The 27,303-nt window shown below is 41.9% G+C and overlaps 1 protein-coding gene across 5 annotated transcripts in view; it reads right to left on the bottom strand.

Moving 5' to 3' along the window:
* The window catches only part of slc4a2b (solute carrier family 4 member 2b), a 37,116-nt gene that overhangs the window by 8,323 nt on the left and 1,490 nt on the right, over positions 1-27,303 (bottom strand). For 2 of the 5 annotated variants that reach the window (XM_047612217.1, XM_047612218.1), the window contains exons 1-8: positions 20,776-21,004; positions 15,419-15,590; positions 7,103-7,268; positions 6,790-7,016; positions 4,989-5,104; positions 4,144-4,364; positions 2,054-2,190; positions 14-194 (exon numbers count right to left, since the gene is read on the bottom strand). In XM_047612217.1, the coding sequence (XP_047468173.1) occupies positions 14-194; positions 2,054-2,190; positions 4,144-4,364; positions 4,989-5,104; positions 6,790-7,016; positions 7,103-7,268; positions 15,419-15,478 (1,108 nt within the window). In that variant the 5' untranslated portion in view covers positions 15,479-15,590; positions 20,776-21,004. Of the gene's footprint in view, positions 1-13; positions 195-736; positions 827-2,053; positions 2,191-4,143; positions 4,365-4,988; positions 5,105-6,789; positions 7,017-7,102; positions 7,269-13,562; positions 13,834-15,418; positions 15,591-20,775; positions 21,009-27,303 lie in introns of those variants that run through there. The other 3 variants (XM_047612214.1, XM_047612215.1, XM_047612216.1) reach the window with 3 other exon arrangements.

The following is a 27,303-nucleotide window of genomic DNA, read 5'->3' as shown; positions in this document are numbered from 1 at the left end:
CTCTTTCTTTTACCGTGGGAGATGGTCTTTCTGAGCTCCAGCAAACTGCGAAAGGACAGTGAAGCGACGTGAGGTTTCCCCCAGCGCTCCGTCTCCTCCTCCACGTCCTCCTCAAACTTGATCCAGCGAGCCGTCTCCTTCCACTGCATCTCCTGGTTCTTGTCCATCGTCAGCTCGTTCAGCTCCACGAACACCTGAATGTCGCACAGGAACCGACGGCGGTGCGGGTGAGACACATGCATACGGTCCACGCCAAACGTCATGCGGCATGAGCCAAACGTTAAGTCGAGTTAAGTCGGCTGGTTTGTGTTCTCCAACTCGATTTAGTAATTCAGTACAACAATATGCCTGGAAATCCAACTTGCATGTTAGAAACCAGACCCCATGCTTAACAGGGACATTAAGTGAGCAATGAAGAACAACACAACAACCTTATTATTTATTAATGATCATATTAAGTTGTTTTAATAACGGATGCCACTAAATGCTTTGAATCTGAGTACATCTACATTAGTGTGTAACTACCTACTAAATATCTCCTGCCATCTCTCAGCATCCGTTAAAAGGAGATTAATTGAACACCATGCCGGTCACAACACTGCGCGCAACGTCGACCAAAACACAAGTCAAATATTCCCTTCGCCTCCCGCCTCGTGCCGTCGTACACCTGCTGCATGCCTGTGAAATCACGCAACACGCGGGTCAAACCTGACTCTGGCCGGTCGCCCAGCCTCACCTTCTGGTAGTGAGCCATTTGACCGGAGTCCATGTCCAGCATGAAGCCTTCGGGCCGCGAGGCGGAGCGGTACAGAACCACCGGTAACGACTGGAGGAGCGAAACGATGCAGGAGAGGCCTCAAACACTGACGCCACCCACAGCGGCACAAAGGAAGCGACCCTCACTTACACACACCCACCCACAGGTAACTCTTCCTCATCGCACACACCTGACAGAGGCCGGTTGTTTAACCGGGCTGCCGGGGGCCTCGGAGCGCTGTATGAGAATGTGCGTTAATAAAACATAGCTCCCCCTTTCTCAGGAGCTCCCAGGGTCTGGTTACCTCTGCTCCTCTCTCCCCTCTTTTTTCCTTTCCGCGCGTGAAAGGAAAGAACTCATTCATTCATTTTTAATTGTCTCCTTCCTCCCCTCCCTTCCCCGTGTCCTATCAACAAAGGAGGCTGAGGTGAATTGGAACAGGGGAAGAAGGGGAAACGTTTCCAGGGACTGACTGCAATTATATTTATTGCTGTATTTCAGACGATTATGGTAAATCTGAAGTAGAAAATCAGTCTCTATGATGTTGGCGTTTACCGTAAAGTTAAAAAATAAGCTGTTTAACATCCTGATATTCTGTGTATATATATGTGTATATATGTAATGAACTGTTAATATATTTATATTGCTAATATACATTTCTTTAACTATTATTTATTAATAAATGGCATTATATTTATTCTAATTAAGTTGATTTATCGATTGATGATGCATATGGTATCATTTTATACCGTAGGCCTATACTGGTGCAGCTGATTGATTATATATCAATGCATTTTGTATATTAAATCCATTCATTATATACAGGGACTTGCAATATGGAAATGAATCATAAAGGAAGGTGTCTTCCTGCTCCTTTTTGAACTGATCTCGTATATTCTTTTCCTTTTTATTCAAAATAAATAACTAATCTAAACTAAACTAATGCATTTTCGGACATTTATACACAAATGGATTCTGCTCAGCCACTAAATGGTTACAGCACATGTCAACAAAGTAAAATAAAAGCATGATCTAGTCCTAAAAAGTTACACAAGCTTTAACTTTACCCAAGCTTTGGAAATGTCACGGTGATTTATTAGTTGCTGTGATCATTATTGATCACCTTAACCTGAAACCTGTATATTTTACTACCTTTTGATTCTTTTAATTCTCATAAACCTTCTTAAAAGTATAGTGTGACCGAATCAATATTGCTCAAAATGAAACAATCTTTGTCAAACTCTATGCGGATGACATCGACCTCGTCTGTGTGAGTCAAATGCAGTCACGTCTCACCTCATGTGGCGTGCGGTCCTGTTTACGAGTGCGAGTGGTCGGCTCTTTGTGGTCTTTGCTGATGTGCACCACTTGTCCCTTGGTGCTCTTTCTGACCAGGTGCCTGCGCATCCCGGGAACATCTTCAAAACGATGGCCTGGAGGAGAAGATGGGGACGAGGGTTTAGAGAAATCAAAAACGTGTGGAATTCAGCACAACTTCTGGGGATCAAATCTCAGTGTTTTATCAAGTATCTACATCCTTATATTTCTCACTTTCGCAGCCTAAACCCATTGACCTTTCGCCTGAAGTTCAAACGTCAGACCGACTAGAGACAGGCCTCTTTGCTTTTCTGTTTCCCTGCAGGGAGTAGAGTTACTGACGCTGGCAGTGCATCAGACACTGAGAAGGATGTGGAGAAAGACACTGGATGGCACAGCAACAACACCGGGTAGAAACTGTTCACATTAAAGTTCAAAGACCAGTGGACCAGACGCCTGATTTCTTTCCCCAATCTGCATCCAGAAATGAAGGCGAGCACCAAAACTTATGCAACAGTCTAATTTCACAATTTAAAAAAAATGACAGATAAGCCGAGAGAAATGTTCTGTCTTACCGTCGCCGGAGCTCACCAGTCCTGTGTAAATGAACGTGAAGCTTTTGAGGTTCTTCATTAATGTTTCACATCATTATCTGAAAACCGGTTGTCTTTACTTTTATCCAAGACCATAAAATTTTCATCTGCTGCCCGGCTGCTTCCAGCTTCACTTCTACAACCTACAGTTTTTAATGAGAGGGCCCAGAGTCAAGTCGCTCCATGATGTCTGATGATGAAGAGGAGGGCTTGAAGTAAGCTGGCACTGCGAGCTACTGACTGCGTGCCCCCTCCTCCTCCTCCTTCTCCTACTCCTCCTCCTCCTCCCACAGACTTGGGAGTGTGCGACTTGTGCTGAATTTTTAACAAATTGGAAAATGTTTCCATTTCTTGGCCGGAATCTGACCCTGCAGGGGCTGAAACTATCAGAATGCATCAGCGAGCAGAGGTGTTAATTCGCTCGGGTCGAACAAAAGGGGAGGAACAGTGATCTAATAATTCCTATTGTTGAGCAGCGGCCAGAGACACGGACACTTTCCCAGGATGATTTACGCTGGCGGGAAGCAGATAAAAGAAGACAGAACAACTGGTGAGGAACCAGTTTGTAGGCTCAACTCTTTGTCACTAAGCCTCATGATGACTAAATGGCTGTAACAATATAAAGCGCACACCTCCATCCTCTGCCTCTTTATTTAGCCTCCAAGTCTCCTGAATTCGTCTCCTCGCTTCACTCGTCTAATGATTAAAAGGTTGGGAGGCTGAGCTCCGGGTTTCACAATTAGCCACCATGTTGGCTCAGGCCGGAGTCCAGGGGCCTCAGCTGACAGCGGGAATGGTTAATTTAATAACGCAGACCTGTCGGCCGCGCTCTCTGATGAGCTGCGGCTCTCCGCTGAGGGGTCGGCTCCCTGACGTAAATCACCGCCGCCCTGAACACAACCCCACGCTGGGCCGGGGGCCCGGGGACGTCACGGGGCAGTGGGGGACAGGCTGCCCCCGTCATCCCCGCCCTTTCCCAAAATGTTTGAGGAGGAAATCTAAGCGTCTGCAAAGCCGAGGCTTCATTACTGGTGCCTTCTAATAACACAGCAACACTGGCAAAATGATGAAAAACCTCATTCCCAGAAATTACAGTTTAAGTCAGACGTTTTAAGAGAAGATTATAATTTACCAAACTTAAAATACTTGAAGTCGTTGGAAACATTGTTTCAACAATAGTTAATTACAACTTCAACTGAAGGAACTAGTTGCATCTCGAGCTGATAAATGTTGAACAGGTAAAAGCAAACAACAAATTTAATCTAAAAATCATAGTTTAGATTTTTGAAATGCTTTAAAATCAAACACAGAGGGTGATGATGCAACCTCACTTTATGGTGAAGGTCACCTTTTCTATCAAATCCTCTCTTGGTGGGAGAAGATGCCGTAGAAATCTACACAAATCAAACTTTTTTTCCTCCTCAATTTCTGACAAAACTGCCCTTTCAAATAAAAGTAAAAGCCCAGACGACTCACTTTTGATGCCGTCCAGATCGGCCGAGGCCAGCGTCTGGGCTTCGCTCTCGTCGGTAGGGATGCGCTGGTACTTGGCCTGCTCGGCACCCGTCATGTTGCCTGTGCGCCGACGCTCTTGCAGGTCGTAGCTGCGGCTGGCGGAGGAGACCCGGGCCAGGGGCGTGTGTTCCAGCGGGACCGACTCCGGAGCGGGCCTGGAAGCGTCCGCCGAGTCTGGTTTGCTAGGGAGCGGGCAGAACGACGACAAAGTTGAAGCTCAGGAATCCCCCATTAAATGACAGCTGATTTCTTTCTTTCTTTCTTTAATATGTAATATTTGACCTCTTGGCTATCACAGTGCGAACATATCTACACTTTAGGGAGTCACACATTAAAAAAACAACTTACTGTCAGTTCCTCAAAAGTATTTCTAGACTATTTCACCGACTCCTTCGTTTGGCTTAAATATTACAAATCTTCTGTGATAAGGTAACAAGCAAAGCGAAGCAGAAAAAGTCGTCTGTGCAGCTTCATCCCAGCTCAGATTAAAAACCTCGAGGAAAAAAGTGGGAAAGTAAATGTCCTAGGAGGAGTGTTGTGTCGTCTATAGTGACAGGTGATATACGGGTCTGTGAGAGGAGAGGATTACTCCGGTGCGTCAGATCATCCCCAGCAGGCCCACTACATGCCTGAGACATGGTAACGTACAGCCCGTACCTCACCGTCCAATCACACGTGAACCTGAGCGGTCTCGCCCAATCGAAACGGCTATGAGGACATTTCAGTAACATCATTGTGCAATAATCACAGCAGGTGAAGTTGTCCGTAAACCTAATTAATGTCTCCACAGCTCTCTTGCCACTCACTCGGTGGAGGTTGCGTCTTCGGTGTCTGCTCCCTCACCGGACTGTGGTACGATATCCAGGGTTCGGGCCGAGCGAGGGCTCTCTGGGCCATGGTGGTCTTCATCGGAAACAAAGAACTGAGGAAGGAAATGCAGAGTAAGAGAGCACTTGTTATTTAGAGAAGGGACTTCTGCTGGAGACAAACAAAGTCTGTAAATCAGGTTTTTTTTTTTTTTAGATAAATACATAAGCACACACAGTTTTTCACACAATACAGACTTTTTCCTACATGTTCCTGTTTTTCAATGAAGAAAAATAAAAGTAGCATGTATTAAAGCCCAGTGAAGTATTTTAAAACTTAAGGGAAGGAATCAAGTTAGAGCAATATTTTCCTCTACAACTGAATCTGTAAATGTCATCTATAGAGGTTCTCATACTAAAGAATGTTATTTGTTTTTTCTTTTATGTTAGAGTTGAATTCTTCCCTCTTTTCTTGTACAGGATGAAAATAGTTTTTCTATTTTTGGCTTGAATTGAAGCAGTTTTCCTAATTTTTAGAGGAAGTTTTTTTTATCTTTTAACAATCATTCACACTCTCATCCACATCTAGAGCCATTTTGGGATCACAAATTAACCTCATAAACATGTATTTGAACACGTAGGAGCTACGAGATTAAACCCATTCACAAAGAAACTCGTTTATCAGGCCTGTGATCAGTGGACAACCTGCTCTACTGAATTTAATTTATTTAGATAAATTATTGAAATGCCCAGTGTTTTCTTTCTCGCCTAAACAATGATCTGATTAATTAGTAATGAATACTTTAAGAGCAGTAAGATTTTCTATCCTGCACAAATATTCATTTACAGGTTTCCTAAGGATCACGTGTGCATGATATTTTGCAAAAACGTCTGCTCCTAAATCAAATAAACAATCGATTATTAGTATTCATTTATTTTTTTAATCAGTTGAGTGTTTACTATTTTGTTAACTTGTGCTTAGGTTTAAATCTGGTCTTGTCTTGTTAAGTATCATAACAACAACCAAACATGAAACCCACTGATGAATGATTAAGACTATACTGAAATATTCATAGAGGAAAATATGGTAATGATACGACGGCGTCAAGGTTTAGTATCAGAGCGTGTTCAATAGTCCAGCAGTGATGCAAATCACCTCAGACATTAACGGCAGCTTTGATTTAATTTTATCTAGTAAAGGACATTTACGCACAGCGTTACAGAAAATCCTGGTCCAGGCTGGTTTCAAATAAACTGATACATGTAGTAAAGGGCATTGGAGATGAATAATAAATAAATAAATAAAAAACGTCAGTGTGACTTCAGTTGGCATGCACGACAGAATTGACCATTTTAATACTTTAATACTCAATTAATCACATTTTAAAGACTAACTGAGACACATTTAATGGGATTACTTTCTCATTTCCACTTCCACTGTTTGGTAGTAAATATTTTTAATGATATACCAGTAATGTATCAGTACATATTTTATATTAATGTCATATTTTGGGGTTTGGTACAGTTAATCGGACAAAACAACGACTCAAACGACTTAAATGCAAAACAATACTAGAATATTAATTAAGAAATCTGTCACTACTTTCTTTCTGCTTTTTGAAAGATGAATGGAAAATAATCTAATTAATAAATAAAACAAGCCTTAGCTGTGGCTTTAGCTTCTGTAAAAAAAAAACAACAATAAAAAGCTGAAAAACAAAACCATTAAAATAGTTCCTAATTCTGTATCAAAAAGCTAAACCCCTCGACTGGTCCCAGAGGTATGAAGTGAAGCGATTACCTCCACATCTTTGGCTTTCTCTGACTCAGAGGAAGTGGCCGTTGCCTCCGCCCCCTCGTCGTCCTCCTCCTCCTCATCTTCTCCTTCCTCTATGGTGCCACTGGACGGGACGCGGCTGCTTTTGTGATCTTTGTCCTTCTTCTTTTTCTTGCTTCCCTTCTTCCTGCGTCCCTCGGGGGGCAGTTTGGACAGAGGTCGGTGGATGTGGTGAGAGGAGTGACGGTGGTCTGCGGAGAGAAAACAGAAGATGCAGAGATGAGCCACGTTAAATCGGGACACGTCGTGTGACGCCTCCTGGGGCCGCGACGCTTACATTCGATGTCTTCCTCATGGTAGGTGTGGTGCTGCTCGTCGGGTACGGCAGCAGAGGGGCTGAGGATCTGCTGGAAGCGCTGGACCCCCAGGGCTTTGTTTAGGTCCCCGTCATCCTCTTCTTCTGGGCGTGGAGGCCCGTGTAGGGAAGCAGGAGGAGAATCTGGCTGCAAACACAACAAATGAACCACATTATGGTTAAACAATACGATCAAATGCAAAATGAGACAATAAAATCATGAAATTAATTTAATGAAGCCATAAAGAAATTATCCTTTAAGCCAGAAGTACAGTCGGTCACAAAACGACCTGCAACAATTTATTTATTTAGGACATTTCACATTTCTGTAAGAACACGTTTTAAAGGTTAATATTGACAGAAAACATCAGCACAAATGGACGATGACTAAATATTTTTATAGGATTCAACACTTATTTTAGATTCTAAGTGTTTCCTTCAGTCTGATATCTATAATATTTGTGTCAGAAGTTTGTTTGTTTGTCTTGAGACCATTTGTATTGTTACTGATGTTACATAAAAAAAAAATTAAATTGAACATCTTTAGTCTGACAGCTTTAATCTTTAAGCTCAAATATATGGATGTATTTAATCCTGGGCTTTCTGCTTAATAATTATTAACGCTAACATTATGTCTCCATAAAGAACGACAAACATATATGCCAGTCAAAGTCCATATAGTAGCTGTGCTATAGTTAAATACACTATACACCCACTAAAGAGACACACATTTTCACAACAATTAGATTTGAGACACACCTATAAACGTATATTTTGTCCATGAAACTAAAATCTGCAGTTTATGTTATGTTCAGAAGTGTTTCCTGAAACTGTTTGATCACCAAACACAGTCAGTTTTTCCTTGCTCTGTAGAAACGCGGCCTATTTGCTTAGAATCAGTGTGTGCGTGTGTGTGTTTGCTGTTCACTTCGACCATCACTAGAGGGAGGTCTGATCCTGGGACCACACCACACATTCTTCACCTCACATTCTTCGATATATAGGCGCTTCAAATCGGAAACAATAGTCATGTGCTTCGATCGGTTACGCTTTCTCCATGCCGGGGTGCGACGGGGATCTCGAGGGTGATACACCGATCTGTTTTCCTGCAGCGTGACGCAGCACGCTGCAGGAAAACAGATCTGCCGGTGGGATACTGTGATAAGGATGGACAACAGCGAGACAGTGTGAGGACCTACTACTGCAAACAGAGCGTTGCCATGGCTACTGCACAGGTGCATTCGAATCCTGCAGCGATCGCTGCCTGTGGCCAAACTCGGGGGCCACAAGTCATCTGATGGTGCCCTGGTAAATGGTTCCCAGGACGCCCAATGTGTCAGTCATACGTTACGGTTTTCTTTTCCGCTGCAGGGAGCAACAGAAAACATGGGATTCTCCCACCTGCAGCTCCTTCCTATTTCAGTTTATACTGCACTAAGACAGTGGCTTCATATGCTTCAGAAATTAAAGGTGAAGAGTTGAAACCAGCTCCATCTCAAGCATTTTGATTTAATTCCCTAATCACAGAATCTGTGATTAGGTAAAATGTGCATATTTTCCATGTGTTGTTTTTATGTTCAAATAGTGGCATTGGTGTATCTAAAGAAACTGAACCTAGACGCATTCTTCACTTTCTAAATGACCAGTGGTGCGTTCAGGTTTTACTCCGGAGCGTCTGGTCACTTCAAACTCATGTGGCCGGGGGGTTCAAAGGGCTGAAAGGACACTCTAATGAGGACAACACGTCCTCACTTTAGTCAAGGAAGATAGATTGTTTGTAAAATCATTTATCAGCCACTTCCAACGTCACAGAAAGTTTCACCCCCATTCACACCTTCTGGAGAGTTTCTGGCTCTTAAATAGATGCCACTTAGGTTGAAAGAGGACACCAACCAGGTTAATGTGAACAACTTCCTCTGATTGAGGCAAGTATTGGCTCATTAACCGACACTAGCACAATCATGTTCCTAGTAAAAACCTAAACTCTAGGATGGCGAAATGTCCTCAAACCAGTTTAGCCGTCATCGTTTTAGCTTTATGATACATGTCCTGATAACTAAAGAAACTAAATGCACTGAGAAGCACAAATAAATTTAGAATTAAAATAACTCAAAATGCCTTATTCTCATATTATATAAGAGAAGAAGAGCAGTTTTTAACTTGTGCACGATGCGAAGCGGCGTTTAAACTGACTGTGTAGTAACATACGGCTCAGGAGATTCTCGTAAATGCAGAGATGTTGAAGAAAGTGTAAAAAACTGATGAACATGAGACATACAGCTATGCTATCTGGTTTGTTTTTACATGCCACACAGAAGCAACGAAGCACCGAAGCAGAAAGCCCTGCACTCACCTGTTGACCAGCACAGATTTATAAGTAAAAGACTTTCAGGCAAACATTCAATATTGACCCAAGGTTCAATAGCTATTTTTTTTTTTTTCCTGACAAAAGACTCAAAAGGAGATGTGAACAAACTCCACGTTCACCTCAGCGACCTTCAGAGCAAACAACAGCAATTTGTCACCGACAACACAGACACTTATATTTAGTTTAAGCGGAGCCACATTTTCCTTTGTTGAGTGAAACCTGCTCCGTTAATCTAACTCACTGGAACCGAACGTTAAAATTAACTTTTATGTTGCAGACATTTATTATTATTATCATTATATAACACGCATCACTACCAATAGTTCAATATTTAATTTAAAAAACTTGGACTACGCTGACTCTATCCAGATGACTGAAGCACCCCGAGTGCTGCTACACGATCCGGCAGTTTATTTTTACAGAGCCCTCATTCATATCATGGTTTCACAGTGAATCCCCAGAGGTGGGAGAGATGTGTGAGGGATTCTCAAAGAGGTGAGAGAATTTTCCACAACCACACCGAGTACGAAAACAAGCCGAGGGGAGAAAAAACAAAACTGACCAGACGATAAAGAAAACCCGAATAAGACAAACATTTTTTTTCCCAGTGACTTACCTCACTCATGGCAACGTGAGCTCAATCAAAAGGGTTTTTTTACGTGACAACAAGAGTCGGCACCTTCCACCATGACAGCACTGGAGCTCTGACCCTCGGCACCTCAATTAAGACCTGCAGGCGGGAGACATCCCTCTCTCCCTGCTTATCAAAGCCTTGTGATACCATAATCGGAGGCGTATCAGCCAACCTGCCACATTCACCAGTTTGCCCATTGTGCCAATACAGAATAAACAAGACTCTCATTCCCCCTTTGAGGACAAATGCTGCCTGAAAGAACAAGCCGTGTTTGAACAGTCGGGAACAAAACCTGATGCTGACATTCATCTCCACATTTTAACTTTGCCGCGTGAAGCCTAAATATTGACCTAGGTGCTTTCAGTCAATGCGACTTGAAGGGTAATGCAAATGCATAGGAACTAAATGTCTTAGGTTTTTGTAAAGACATTTTAAAAGGGAATAATCAAACGTCATTAAAATGTGAAGCCACAAATGATGGCTGATTTACAATATTTCAACGTCTTTAACCTCCTGAGACCTGAGCTTTAGCTTTTTTTTTTTTAATTTCTCCAAGGAATTTAGGATTAGAAGGACCTAAGAAGTATAAAAACTCCCAATGTCCTCAACTCGCTACTTGCTAATGAGCAAAGTTATAGCTCGTTAGTGTCGATAGAAATCGTTCCATTTGCGCATCACATTAAACTAGAAAAGTTTGAACTGTAAAATGAGGTTTTGTTCCTTGTCGACATTTTTTTTTTGATTGGCTGCAGAATAAATCCACTGAAATTCCTGCTATAATGAGGATAAAAGTCTAAATGAAGCACAAGAAGTTGCTACACACCTGAAACTTAACGTCCCCATATGAGGACGCAGGGTCTCCGCTTCAACCTTGAAGCTTAAACGCACTAGCTGAAGCATGTCAATGCATTTCTCCCTGTTAAATTTGATAAGAGCTGTGCTAACCTTGCAACCAGTAATTATCACTCATGGGATAACGCAACACAATATGAATTTATGTTCTTGTGTGAGAAACGGGTAAATTTATCACGGGTTCTGCATTTTTATTGTCATTCCAAATCATGAGGTTTAAGGAAAGGAACCAAACTAAGTATTGAGGACTAGTCACAACACAATAAAAAAGGTTGGAGCACAATGGTACATGATAGCATGCTAACATGATTATAATAACTATGCTACTTTTTAAGACGTCCATGTTCACAGAAGGAGTTTGCACATTTCTCCAGATACTTTGTTAGGTTAACTTGCGATTCTAAATTGACCCTATGTTTGCATGTGATAGACGATGAGTGCGTACCCTGCCTCTCACCCAATAACAGCTGGTATAGCTCCCCCCGTGGATGACGTTAGGGTTTGCAGGTTCTCAATCATAAACTAAAATACTGGATAAATTGAATTCAGACCTGATGATGGTGCTGGAGGAAAATTAAGGTCTTAACCAAAGTGTTTACAATTCATTCTTAATGAGACTTTTACATCTGATCTAAATTCCATGTCAATCCTTCTCACCGCCAATCTTTTAAAGGTCACTGCTTAAAAACTACCGTGCCAGTGCATTAACTGTGTTGTATAACAAGGTGGACACTCTACGGTGTGCGGAGGCCACAGGAGATTATCTGTGTCTCAAATCCCACACAGTCAGCACTTGCAGGAGCCAGGGGAGGGGAGGGGGTCAGGCTGCGGATGCTGTAGTGATCATGTCGTACCATGTGGCTGAGTCACTGGATTCCTGCACATCTCTGCAAGGAAATACCACTCTGCAATATGCTCAGGGCTTCAGATTATTCTGAGGAGGCACAGGAGTTGTAACCCAGTTTTCAAGCACTGACGTATGAAACCTTCTTATTGGAGCATAAATTAGGCACGTTTTCCTCTTTTTACATGTGGAAATATGTTTGCAATTGAGATAACCTTCAATTACTCAGTTTAACTGGTACCAGGACACAGGCATTTAACAGTCATCTCCTTGGTATTACACACTATGTGCTACATGGTTTTATGTTTCTTGAGGAAACTCCGTTGAGCTTGTCTAGCTCTGCAGCAGCTGCCAGATACATGTCACAGGAAAGACATGGTGAGAATAATAAAAAAGTGATAGGGAGGAGGTGGTGTGACTAATGGCTCGCGTTCAGACATGAGGTGTCTCAGTGTTAAATTTGCACCATACAAGCACAACTCATTATTCACAGGGCTAGATTAGATTAGCTCCCAAACTACAGGAGTGACAATCCAAAATGAGTCATAACTTAAATCCAATGCATCACAAAATGATTAAAAGGACAGAAATACATATTTTGAACTAGATGGTAGTAAAATAATTTAAAATTTAATTAAACTCTCCTTAAAAGGGCAGCAGCCTTCAAGGAGAGGTCGTTCATAACGTTTGAAGCTTTGTGTAAAACAGCTAGCCTAGCTCTGCCCAAAACTCTACAACGAACAGATTAGCTCAATGCTATCCCAATGCTAACCAGATACAGCAGCATGATTACTGCGCACGTGTGACATAAAGAAGGCAAAAAAAAATATGTAATCTGCAAAATGGCAGACGATCAAGAGATAATTTGACCCTTTTTTCCATTGATGCGAGTTAGGATAAGAAGAAAAACAAAAAGTCAGACACATAACCACTGTCAAACGACAGTCTGATGTTTTCAAACTGAAACAATATACATATAACATGTTAAAAGTGGGCTGTAGAGGTGCCAGTAGGTGGATTTTATTTCCTCTGTACGGGCTCAGGTGTGCTGCCCTTACGCTAAGCTAGGCTAACTGCTCCTTGCCATATTAGAGAAACACACGAGTGGTATCAATCTTACAAAGCAATACACAATAAAGGTGTCATTTCCACCAAAATCGTTCTTTAATAGTTCTTTAAGGAGATATAAATAAAAGTCATCTACGGGTTCTGCTCTGCGAAGGACCGCGACCTTTAGCATGCCTGGGTAAGGTAAAGGAAAAGGGCTTTTGCTTTTGAAGCAAACGTCTAAAACAAATAAATGTTCTCTGTGTTTCCATGTGAAAACACCTATCCAAATCCACCTGCTGACATTAAAAGGGTGACTATTTGTGACTAGTGACGCATTAAGATAACATTAGGAAGTAATTATTACCTAGGATTTCTAATGCCTAAGGGGAATAGGTTGAGCTGAGCTAAAGTTGAGCTGTTGACAAAGTACAAGTGCATCTCAAAAGCATAAGGGCCAGACTGAATATTAACCAGCTGCTGGGGTTCGTGCTCGGGTTAAATTTACCCAAAGAACCCAAATCAGGCTACACGTACGCTTAGAAAATCTCTCTTTACCCCTTTGTAGGATAATGTATAATGACCTACTGGGAATGATAAGAACAAGTACGTATATCGCGCACGCTACAGATAAAGAATAAACACCGCGTAAGACTCACGTGCCGCCTTTAGTCCTCTATGAAGTGGACAAACTCACCTTATATCCATAGAGATAGTCCATCAAATTACAGGGGGTCTAGAATATAACAAGATAGCGATATTTTCTTTTCCAAAGTCTCAATCTAGACGCGCCAGGATCTTTTATGGATGACAAACTGTTTCCTATTTCAGTTGAGCCCGTGTCACGTGATCAGGGCAGATCTCCACGTCAGGAAGAAGACATTACTCAAACGTTAGTTTCACAATGTTAGCCCTTAAAATTCAAACAGGATTATCTGAACTCTCCCTGACTACACATACTCACATTGTTAAAGAGATAATAATTAACTCAGAGCTGGAGCCAAAAGAACAGCCAATAACTGTTAAGGAACAACACTTTTATCTGTAGTGAACTTCTTGGACACCAGACAACCTGCATGTAGTTGCTATTACAGCCAAGTCAGATTGTCGTCTACAGCCTCAGACTTTATAAAGGCATTGGACAGATTGGCGTCTATGAAAATTTAAAGCTATTCAACCACTTTTTTATGTCTTTGAAAATGCTGGTCAAGGCAACAGGGTAGTTAAATCTATAGTGTCTCCACACATCTTTCAGGGATCAGTAGTTAAGTGTCATGGATCCACATACATCACCTAAATAGTTTGCATTCTCTGCCTTAACTGGTCGGATTTGATTTCAAACGGCTCTTAAGTTGTTTACGTCTGTCAGGAACCCTCTCTCCAGCAGATTTCACGTAGGTAGATGCAGGAGCTGTAACAGCGGTCACGCAGTTGTGCAACATTTGACAGGAAGCAGCTGACAGAAGGCACACAAAAACGCAAAGCTAAGGGAAAGCAGGGGTTTCCTCGATCGTGGGGTTGTGGTGAAAACAGCACATTTCAGTTTTGTTGCTGATGAATTAACCTTTGAGCAAGAATACGCTCTCGTTTCTGAGAAACTCAATAAAAGCGTAGACAGAAGGCTGTCAACAGTGGCCCCTATGAGTAGTTAGTGAGTGGAATATTTACCACCTACACATTCAGGCCATGGCCCAGAACCCTACCAGAAATATGGGTTAAGGTTCTGGGAAAGATGGGAATCTTTCACTTAAGTAACAGAATCTGTTGGAAACTGTGGGTAAATCAATAAAAATAAACACAAAATCCCTATAATTCCTGAAATGCAATGGAACGTAATTCCTGGAATCCACCTTCCACCTCACGCTGATGAAATCCAGCAATGTTCACTGGTGGCTTTGCCCTTTAGGCTACTGATATGTTCTGCTGCACCAGCTTAATCATGAGATGAACTTGCTGAGAACGTCTTGAGATGAGAAATAATTGCTTTTTTTTTTTTGGCTCCTGACAAGTCGCCCTTGGAGCTTTATCACATCGATCTCACCCGGAGCCACAAAAATCAGGTTTTTCATTACGTGCTAAAATTATCACACAGCTGAAATAAAAACCAGTAGCAACAGTTAAACTTAAAGAAAAGAGGAAGGAATTGTTTTTTTATGTTTTTTTTAGATGTGGAACTGTTGACATCGTCCAGCGCTCTAATAAGAGGGGGAATTTTAACTGGAGCCGTTCTCCGTGAACTTCTGAAGTGTTTTTGGGCTATTCTGAACATATTTATTTTTGTAGTCAGAACGGCTGTAAGTTGGCAGGGAATTGGTTGTGACTAGATTTGGAGGGAACAGCTCTGTCCAAAATATACACTCCAATGCCAAAGGAGAGGGAGGAAGCTGATGCAGCATAAATCCAGCAAAAGCAGAATGTGAACTGAGGCTACAGTCTCCTGAATGTTAAGAAGTGTTAAGGTGCATGTTGTCTGATTTATCACCAGGACCACCAGCTCTGCCTCCCGAGATTCATCATGTGACCGGCGGCTGCACGTAGTTGCGTCTTACTTACGCTGTGAACAACCGATGCCACGGCGTTTGAGGCTGGTTTGGGCGCGCTGGGGTTGCTCATGGCTCTGCAGTAGAGTCGCTGCTGGAGAGGCTCTGGAAAGCTGGTTTGGATTGGTGCGGCTTTAGCCCTTCTCTTTCTCACTGGGACTCAGACAGCTTTTGGGCAGCATAACCTGGAGATTGATACAGATAGAGGGGTTAGTTCACATGAAGACCGGCTTCAAACCTGAGGCAAATGGGGAAATAATCTCTGAATATGAGGCACTAGGTTCCAGCACATGGTTCTGATTTTCAGCTTAAAGGTTGTAGTGCATTTTAAATTGCCAGTTCATTAGGTACACCGGAAAAAATTCATTCTTATTAGGCTAAATAAGAGTTTAGAGATTAATTGTCACCCAGTTGAATCGCCACCTTTCTGATATTGTTTCAACATAAGCTGAACATTATAAGAGTCATGAAGAGGCATTTAGTGGAGGACTGCAACACCAGAAAGCGCTCCTTTTAATAAAGTCGCATTTGAGTTTAGTGCCCTAAATCAAGGCCAATAAATAAATAAGCTTCTAATGCAACACGATGAACTTTACGAACATGCTCCAGGTCAATAGTGAGCGTCCATTGACATCAATCAATCATTACCCACCAAGAATTTGAAGCCAAACATTATACGTGAAGACTTTATGCCAACTTCCTGGTCCGAATACCATCTCCACTGGGAGGAGTGATCAACACATTCAGGATTTCCTGGAAGCCCCCGCAGCTGACTTCAGAAACACAATTGCCACAAGTGAATGTAATTTTTATTATGAAGTAAACACTGTAAACAGTGACGTCATACTTCAGAAATAATGAAAATAAATAACGGCAAAAGTTGTTATTGCCAGCAGGCTTAAAAATAAACCCACTGTAATAATTTCTCTTATTCTGAATTTCAAGTCCTGCGACACTTTCTTAGGGCCGTTCAAGGTCATCAGCCACTTGAGCCAGATAAGAACCAGATAACTCAATGCTACTGTGTGGAGGACCCTTTGATAAGCGACGACATGTGCCTCAGCTCCGTCACTCCTGCTGCGTTTGATATACTGTATGCCATAACCACAGGAATTCAGACGTAATTGCAACTCAGGCAGCTAGAGCGGCTCACTAAAAAACAAACGGGCGTACAATAACACAAACATAAATGTGGCATTTACTCAAAAGTGACAACTGAGAGTTTGAAAAATTTGGTTGGCGAGACAAAAAAAATTGACTGTATTGACAAAACAAGACTAAAACCAACCTATCTATAATAGAAATTAGGCACAGACGAACATATATGTTGGTTTAGTCCAAGCGTACCAAAGTATAAAATATGTATTTATTGATGCATATGTAACGACCTAATTAAATCGCACAATGAAACGTGTGTTGTTTTAGGGTTGTTTCAGTATGCCAGTCACCTCCATAGTCAGTCGTGAAATCCTCAGAGTGTCTCATTAGCAACATTACGAACAAACACGACCGTTTTCATTCAGTCTGGAGCCAGAGCAGGGCTCCCTTTTGTTTCACTTTTCGGTGTCACAGCTTGAAATCACGCTCTGCCAGCAGCTATCAAAGGAACGATAAGCCGTCCCGATGCCTGGACACAACCGTATCAATGACCTTGTTGACAGCGAGAGATTTCATTGAAGTATGTTTCATTAAAGTACAATCAAGAGATTAAACACAAGTATGTAAGGACGACGTGAACTTGTGTTCGGATGTGAACTAAACCAACACTTCACCTGCCAAGACATCAGGTAAATTACATCCAAATACATTAGCCAGCTCCTAATCACAGCACCAAATGTTAATTACACAGGGGCTTGAGACGTTCCAGTCTGTGCAATAAAAGAGGCTCCTTGAGTGAGCACGAAGATTACTTTCTCAGTAAACCTAGACTCCACCACTGTTGAAGAGGCAGGGCTGGCTACACAGGGATAAAGTTACTGAACCCTGGGATCCTGGGCAAAAACCATGGGAACCAGATTTTCTACCTCAGGGCATGCGTGTAATAATACCATTAGGATAACAGTAATGATCAGAAAACAATAATAGCTCCTGCTGTTGTCTTATTAAGCAAGCACAAAAAAGCCAACGCAGTCCTCAATGATCACAGTGTTTTCTTTGTGCTGTCAGGTACAATCAGCCCATCAGAGCGCTGAATAAAAAGGAACTGGTTGTCCCCCTGTGGAATAACTGAAGTGACCACAAGGACATGGATGAGTGCTGACAGTGCAAGAGGAAGTGAGGACACGATGCTCTGCGTCTCCCAGGGAAGAGTTTCGTCACGTTGTTCCAGAAACATCGAGAAGCCCAGGTCTTTGCAAAGTGTTCCTACGGGATGATGAGTCGTCCATGAAAGAGTTTTACATGAAAAAAGAAAAAACCTTTTTGTTGCTAAACTTTGCTTCAATTGTGCGCACGCGGGGCTTTGGGAAAACTGTCCTTCTGGGAGGAAGTAAGAGTTAAAACAGGAAGAACGTCTGCAGACGGACACTTGTCAGGAGAGTCAAACCTACTTTAGTAAAAAAACAAAAAAAACAGAACTACTATGGAATTATTTCTACCATCTGTAACATCAGACATGAAGGACAGTGTCTTTATGGGCTGGACGTAGACTTCAAAGATAACATATGTATAGACTGGACAAAGAGTTCAACGATCAACTGGGTTAATATTATACATTATTATACATTATAGGTTAACTCATCTCGTCACAGCATAACAAGTGTTGCACCCCTGGAGAGTGTGACGACACAAAGAACAAAGTGTGCACTCAGGTTAAAGGATGCTGCCTCCAAGGAGGAAACTACAAAAATGCAATACCAAACCCTGCCTCACTCCTATTTTAATTACAAATACCTCCAAAATAACAGAAACAGATCTCCTGGCACAATTCCACTCTAGATGTTTAGTTTAGTTCTTTTTCATAATCTTATGCTATCTGATTGGCCTCACATTGATTATGCAGATCAACAAGGAGTCGTGCAACAGATGGTCCGGTCCCTATAGTGCACTGAGCTTAATATCAGTGCAGTCAGTCTGGGATTATAATAAGACATAGAACCACTAAATCTGCAAAACAACACCCCTCGCGTCTCCAAGACAACTTATCTAACTAACAAGTGCAAAACCTACAACCTTAAACCAGTTTTCTTTTGTACAGAGTGGTTACACCCAGTGCAGATTTGTTTAAGGTTTTTTCATTAACTACACATTTCATGAAGTTATATATGTTTTGAACTCAAGAAACACAAGAAAAAAAGCTCTATTCACAGATCAATGTGTTTGTTTATAGTCTCTGAAGCAACTTGACATTTCCATTGCTCTTAACTACAAGTCATTTATATAAGGACTGTAATGGGCAAACCAACCTAATCTGACATTTATCTCAATATCACTGACTGTTTTGGCATTTGTGTCAGACTGTCAGGAGATAATGACAGTTTGGCATTTACTTATTGGTAACATCTATGATATCGATGATCGTTTGTCCCGAAGACTGTCAATGCACCAGAGTCTCATCGGTATGTTGTGAATTTCTACTACAGATAAAAAAAATAAAAAAAATTTAGAAAAGATGGCATTTCTGAGAAGAGTCTACCCCTCTTCTTTATAAGAACGTGAGTCACACATACAATTCGCCTGAATTAAATAAGAATGCATCTTGTTTGCTCAGATTTTCAATGGAGAAACCTGCACTTGCTGCATTTTCCCTAGAAATGTGCAAAACCTAAACATTGCACACCTACATTTCAAAAAACCAAACTTAAATATTGCTTCAACATTTTCATTAGGTGGTTTTTCAGATGTATCGATATATCGCAAAAGTACAAAGGAAACACTTTTTTCTCCCCGTATTTCCCCATCACCTGCGTCACAGGCGATGACACATGGAGTCATGTGACCAGTTCATTTCAAACATCTTCCTCAAAGCGAAGTGTCACATGACATGAAAATTTAAGGGAATTATGAGATATCGTGAGACGAGAACAAAACACCTTTGAAAAAGCGCAATTTTACTTTGTCGAAATTTCAGAAATATCGCTTTTATTTTGCGAAAAACTGCAATGGAAACCTAAATGACACAAGCAACTTGCAAAAAAAAAAAGTTCAATCCATAGCGACACATGCATCTAAAAAATATAAATCATTCGCTTCCATCTCATGTGACCTTTCTTTAAAGAGATAAAAGGTCAAAAAGTCTTGGCTGTTCCTCCTCGTAATTAGATTAAGGGGAAAGAAGTGAGACAGGCAGACGTCAGGACAGAGGTTACGAGTCGAACTTGAACAAACTCACGACGCACGACCACACGAGTCTTAAACCAGCGCTCGGTCGAGACGCCACGGTCGGGTCGGGCTTGGAACGTGACGGTCGACCGCAGACTGCACGCTCGTCTACAAATTCTATCAAAAAAGGCGTAATTAAAGAACAGTTCAATAAAACGCACAAACTGCCCGTAAAAATGCCTCCGACCAGAAATAGAAGCTTGATCGCAATGTTCAAACCTCAACCAATACACAGGCCTGTACTTAAAAAAAAAAAAAAAGCAGGACAATGACAGGGAGGAGAGCAGAAGTTAAAGGTTTCAATAAAGAACTTAAAAGACGGCAGTGTGATTCATTTGTTTAGCAGACAATCCTTCGTATTTTCAGAAAACACAGAGTTGCTTATGGTTCCAAGTAATTTGTGGCCTCAGTTCTTATCAAGCACATTCTGCACGCTGCTGTAAATACAACACTATTATCACTCAATAAAGACAAACAAAAAGCTATGAGAGTGATTAACTGCGAAAAAAAAAAAAAAAATGTGGCTTAAGGAAAAGGTTGAGAAAGCAACGTCTGTTTTTTGATGTAGCCATATATGGTCAATTCTGAATAAACCACATCATTTATAGAACCATCCTTTTCCCAAAACATGGTCCTTAAAAGCTCTAATTCAGGATTTATAACTCTGTACGAGCATGTTTGTGCTACCACAAGATAAGTGGCCAGAAAGCAGCTTGTTTGAAACACTTTTTTTTTTTTTAACTGAGCAACCTGTGGAGCAGGATTTGTTTACAGCTGGCAGCATTTCACCTTAGTTCAAGCCTGATTCAGCTCGATTCTCGCCTCAAGTCAACCAGATTTTAAGAAAATTTAACGCAAGCAGGAAGAATTAAGATAAGTTTCATTAAGACCTGACTAAATAAACGCCGTCTGGTCACCTAATTAAAAGACCAGCCCATATAAACAATGAATTAAACACATAATAAAACTGATAGAAAAACAACAAATAGTAAGAATGCGACAAATAAGACAACTCCTAAGCAAGAAAACAGATCCTGGATTGTACCGTACCTTTGTGTGCTTACTGCAGAGAAGCCACCGCAGACATCGTAGTGCAATTCTGAACTCTGCTGCGAAGACAGACCCGGGTCTGGTCAGAGTGCAGGGTGAAAGCAAACAGAGGGAGAAAACAGAGATAGGGAGACAAAGGAAACGAGAGTTAGAGATGTGGAGCGTCCGATCGTGTGTCGTCGAAGCCAAGTGCTCTCTCAGACCAACACGCACAGACTGATAACGTGCAGCCTTCCTCTTCAGGATTAGGTTTCCTCCTCCAGCCTGCTGACAAGTAGCCATGTGACTCCAGGACCCATTCAACACTGAGTCAGAGGCTGCTACTCAGACACACACACACACACACACACACACATCTATCTGTGTCTGATGCATTCACTCACACAGACACACACACACCACAGGCTGAATGTGGAAACTCGACACCAGTGATCAATATCTGTCTTCAACAAACCATAAGAAGTGATTTACATGCTCAAAGCAGCTGCAAACGACTGCGACCAATTCAGCAAAACAGTGATTTTCTTCCACCTGACCACATAGTTTTAGTCTCGAATGAGCCAAGTCCCACAATTTTCAAAAAAAAAAACAAGGATTAGAAGCAAAGTAAATGCACAACTTCGTATTTCTCTCTCTCTCTCCTTTTAAATCATTTCAGCCAGTCATAAAATTTCAATTTCAAGGTGTCAAATTAACAAGAGCAGCATATTAGCATTGTTCTGGCATCACTGACATTAGCATTTGCCTCAACACATTTTTTTTTTTCCCAGTTAAGGTTCAAAGAGTGTATCTTGAGCTAAATGCTAACGTCACACTCTGCGTAAAACTGCTAAGCTCAGCACAAGGCTTGACCCTTGAAATGTGCTAAATGCTAAACGCTAACTAACACAAAGTGTGGACGTGAGGTCGGTGGATCATTAGTGTGGAACTGATAGTGTTGCTGTACGCACCGTGAGCAGATCGGTTAATGTGATGCATCCTTTGGGGAACATGAATACACGCCCGAAGTTTCATGTCAGAGCATCTGATAGTAGTTTCATTCATTCACAACTGAAAGCGGTCGGCCCCCAAAAAAGCCATGAAGGTTCAGCCTCGGGGGACTATAACCTCACTGGAGGCCATTCACATGGCTGAAAATACATTTCAATTCAAATCAATTTATTTTGCCCCCATGGGGGAACTTTAAAAAGACATGACAGCGTCTTAAGGGACACGCAAAACAAGCCACACAATTGCACATTCAGATTAAAAAGGAAAACACACAATTTTTAGTGTTGTAATGCGGTCGGTAATGTTATCAGAAATAAAGGTTATCTGAATAACGGATGTGGTAATAATCAGACAAACCATGGAAGAATGTTTTCTGGTCCGTTAAATCACATGAGGATTACGCACAGTGTTTCCCCACAGGGAAATATTCTAAAAACAACTCTTTCTTAACGCACAGGAGCGACATTGAGACGTTCTGTTCCACAAAGTCAATACCAACTTGCACAGAAAAGGCTTTTTATAATAAAAGCCTGGTCTCCTATATAATGCCAAACGAATGAGGAATAATTCACTACAGAACAGCGAGTGAGACATTATGTACCGGCACGTTTCTTATACGTTGGGCAACTTTGCTTCCCACGGAGGACGCTGCAACTCTGTCAAAGGTTTCTGAGAATGGGCAATAAGGTGAATGTTCTGCAAAAAGCACGGGCAATGATTAATGTCTCTGTATATATACAGGAATTTAAAAATAAAATGCAGTGATTCGCTTTACTTTAGCTGTGTGTTTTAGGAGCATGTTTATAAATTTGCACAGGATGTTTATTCATTTGTCAACGTGTGGATGAAATGAGTGGGAAACTAATGACATGTTGCATAATATATCTCAGAAATTACATTTGGCGTAATTACTGAGAAAGTAAATTAGCGAACGCGCCGGTCGTCTTGTTTATCTACGTGTTTAGGTGCATTTCGCTCCGTGCGCACACACTGGCATGACACACATTTTGGCATCGGACAGCAAACAACTAGTCATGTCGTGAAGTAATCAACGCTATTACACAATTAATCCCAACTAAAGTCATAAAAGCCACCAGATTAATTGTGTTGTGCAGCGAACAAAGAACAAACCTGTGATCTAAACAAGTTGCTTTCCCACTCGCCAAATAATAAAGAGCTGCATTCCACATCAGCTTATATGAGCCTAAGGGCTAAAGAAATACCCGGGCAGGAGCGTGAGCCTGTGTGTGTGTGTGTGCGTCTAATATAATTGTTTGTCCTCAGCGACGCCGGTTCACTATGGAGTCACATGCGTGTCTTACGAGGAAAAGAAACACAGTTAGGACCACAAGCGGCTAAAATTGAAGTCCACTTCAAAGTGAGGGGCTTTCCTCAATCCACGCAGTGTGCTGATAATAACATAATCCACTGTGGTCGGCTATATAAAGAGGTGTGAATTCATACATGCGGGAATGAATTCACTCCCAACCAACAGATGATCGCGCACGGATGATGAACGCTTCTTATTCTTTCTGCCACTCATGGTTAAGTTGACGTGTCCGGGGCCGGATTGAAGGTTTTGGCTCAAAAGTTTGGCAAAAATGATAGAATCTGCTTGCGGCCCAAACCATCTCGTGTACATTACAAAGCGGAGAGAAAGGAAAATGTAAAAATAACATTTAACAAGAATTCTTACACAATAACATCCCGCCTTCAGTTGTTACTGGCTTTTATCTTAACACATTTCGGAAATTCTCCATCCAGCTTCCTGTTATTCTCCTCTCCCTTCAAGTCTACCAGGCTCATTTAGCCGGTTATAAAAAAACAAACACGCACTGAAGTGGTGCAGAAATGTCCCTGCGAGATGCCGCGTAAAGCGACGCAGACGGAAAAGCCGGATTGACCAGAACTCACCAGAACCTTGTTGTGACCCTGTTAAATCTCCTGCTAATGACGCTGTGCACCTTTTGGCAGCGGCGGCCCTGTCTGTGGACCTCTATGCAGATTTGGTTTATGCTGATAGCTTTGCCTCCAAGTGTTTTTGCCAGAAATAGCTCAGCAGTTTAGAAGTCACCTCCTGAGTCTTTCAACACGCAGATGTCTCCAGCTCTTCACAGCCCAGTGGCCACGCTACGCTTTCGCTCGGGCTTTGGCAGCTCTTCGGCACGACCGTGCTCGTTACGCGCACGCAGCTCCCGTCTCGCGCAGCTAACAGCTGCACGCACTCGATCTATGCCCATCTTTATCTCGCTCTTTGTCCCATCATAGGCTCCAGGCGGCGGCAGGGGCTGTGCCTATAGCTAAGACAGCACCTGTCTCTTGGGTGAGGAGGGATTTATAGGGCAGCTGAGTACCAACCGTTACATAACGTCTGACTATTGTCCTCTTCTCCAGAAAAGGAAAAGCAAATCACCAGTCAAGCATGCTCATACCTAGACGAGGTTTAGGGGCGTATGAAGCGCTGCGGGAGGCTAATGCACAGTTTGAAATGGAAATATACATCTCGCGCTGCCCGCAGGATATAAATGTCCACGAGGGGGGAAGGAAATTCGGGACAAAGTTCAGAGTTAACATCAGAAAGTTAATTCCAAACAGGAGACAAATCCTTTTAGCCAGAAGTCAAAGAGCAGCCGATCATTATGTCTGAAGGTTCGTCCAGGTCATGGTTCAGCTTAAAAAAAGAAGTCTGAATGTCCATCCTTCACACCTTAAGCTCGATCGGAAATGATCAGGACATCACCCATGTTAATCTAAACAGATTAATCTAATTGCAGGTGAGTATTCAATCTGTAACTGAATCAGTAAGTGAATTTCAGGCATGCAGCACCTGCAGTTGTTCCTAATAAACACCTCAACCCTCCACATGTCATCTGAAGTCAAGAGGGATAAAACTCAAACTATTCTAGTTGCATTTGTTCTACACAGCTTATGCAATAGCTCGTGCATACTGGAACAGAATATCAATATTCACCCATCATTAGTTTAAGCTTCACCAGACGCCTGGTGAGACATCATTTTCATGACTGCAGTCAACTGATGAAATAGTGCAGGTGTTTATTTTATTCAAGTGCAGTGAGTTTTTTTTCTCAGTGGTTGGTGGTCACAAAGTTGTAAAGTCAAAACAATGTGCTGCAAGATGCCAAGACCTGCAGAGCTGTGTGTGTATATATATGTGTGTATATATTTTTTACATTACGTGCACTAATATCCTCCAAAGTTACTAAAGAACATGTTCTTTTTTTGGAGCTTTAAAGCCTCAAACATCAGTCCTTGTCAGTCTCAAAAATTACAAACTCCGACTCTATTTCCCAGTATTATTCCGGTAAATGGAGAGATAAATTATATTGTTTGCAGTAGTGCAATTAAAGTGCTGTAAAACTGAAGTAAACATAATGGCACACAACAACGCAAAAGGGAGAAAATAAGAGCTTTCTCCTCCGGACAATCAGATCTTTTTAAACAGCCCCCACAGACTTGTCCTGTCCGGTGTTAGGGTGTGGCTCTTCTTGTCCAAACCGTGTCCTGGGTGACTCAGGTTGCACCGGCGGAACAAAACGTACGGCTACGTTTGCAATTGTGAAGGTCTGACCCCTTGTAATTATTGAATTAACTCTCCTGAGACTCAGACGGGAAGCAGGAATAACACACCTCCCAGGCTCCCAAGACTGAAACAAAGGCCTCAACTCTCAAACTGCAAACAAATACAAATCAGCCATTTACTAATTTTCTGGGAAACAACTTGAGGTGATTATGTTTGTGCCGCTGAGAAGTTCTGAAAGAGAAAGGGAATGAAATCTTAACTTACATCTTCATGGGAAGGGACGACAAAGATGGATGCAGGGGATGAAGAAAGGATGCTCTTATTGTATGTGTCTCATTGTATAATTAGAAGTGTAGAGAGCTTAATGGGGGCACTGTGCTGTTTTTCATGTTTTTTAATGTTGTTCCTAAACCATTTTTGTGTTGTGTGTCTGTGTCAGGCTGCATCCTGCTTGGGATGGCAGCTGCCATCAAAGAGGGTCATTGTTATGGGGTGGGGGGGTGTATGGTCTGGTCTGGTCTAGATGGGTGCTGCATGTCTAAGTGACACCCACGTGAATGGATGCCAGGTCCAAAGGTTTCCCAGCTGACTGAATCGTCACAAGACGATCAGTGTCATTTACCTCTCCTGTCAGTGGTCATAATGTTGTGGCTGATCGGCGAATGTAATAGCCAAGAAAGACTAAAACGATGATGTTTAGTAAATGAAGATCTTGTCTGATTTGATTTGTTTGTGAACAAAGATGTGGGTGTGTTTATCTGCCCAGTTTAAGGTCAAATAAACACGAAGAGCCATGAGCTCGGGATTTAAAAACCGCTTATTATCTGCCTCCTTTCCTTCCTCATCTTCTGCATGACGAAGCAATTTCTAACAGGAATGTGGAGGCGCGCTGCTCAACTGTTTGCCTTTTCTGTTCCTCCGGAGCAAAGCTGTTGTCACAAATCATTTCACAATAAGTCTGCTTGACATATTCCAGCGAGGCGAAGGAAAACAAATAACAGCCCAGATTGTGATCGCAGATAAGACGCGATCAGCTCTATCTGATGTGTTCAAGTACAACAACACAAGGAGGCTTAACCACTCTGAAATTTGAGCTTTTTTTCCCACTCAAAGACTGAATAAGATCAGATTCAGCGCTTAAGATTTTTGTCAGGTGAAAAGTTTGTGTCTCTTTGCAGAGGGAAGGATAATCACTCTACCCTGTGTCTTGACTTTGTCCTCAAAATAACCTGCAGTGCACATGGAGATGAGAGTAGTGAGTCAGCAGAAGGGACGCATCCTTTCTCCGTCCCGCCTGAGGGACTGTCCTGTCAATCGTTAGCCATGGCAACAGTTCAGGCATCGTGGTAAGCAAATTGGGGTTGAAAGGGATTTTGAATAAGAAATGTAGAGCTGCAATTAGTGCATTGTGTTACCTCGCTAACATCAAGGCTCAGAGCTTTTTAAAGCACATAATGTGACTTGTCATGACAGGAGGAGTCCCAAAAGGACAACTAATAATATCATCCATGGCTCCAACACAGAAATTAGCGCAAGGCATCATCAGCTTTATAACATTTTCATCCCTGGTCATGTGTAGCCAATTAATCAACAATTACAAAGGCAGTGTAGGGTCACATCATCATCATCATTGCGACAAACTTTCATCAAAGAAATATCTACAGGTTTAAACCCGTCAAATACGAGAATTAGATCATTTGTTTTGTTTTATGGGCTTTAAATATCTTATAGTGTTTTTTTACGGTTTGGATGCGACAACCAGTGTTAAAAAGTAGGTCAATGCAGGTCTACTATTATTAAAGACGATGGCTGAAAACGTCTGATTTAATTACAATAAAACAGCTCAGTGCAGATCAGCAGATTGCTTAATTGCATATTATACGAGAACATGAGCCAAGCTGCCTTAGCCGCATGCTAATGATGACCTTCTGTATCACCAAGGCTGGATTAAATAAAGTGTTATTTTTATACCTCAGCTCAAGTGACTTTCCGCTCTG

The sequence above is a fragment of the Mugil cephalus genome, chromosome 18 (assembly GCF_022458985.1).
Source record: "Mugil cephalus isolate CIBA_MC_2020 chromosome 18, CIBA_Mcephalus_1.1, whole genome shotgun sequence".
NCBI lineage: Eukaryota > Metazoa > Chordata > Actinopteri > Mugiliformes > Mugilidae > Mugil > Mugil cephalus.
The sequence above is the reverse complement of the archived record's forward strand: the minus strand, read 5'-3'. Positions and strand labels throughout refer to the sequence as shown.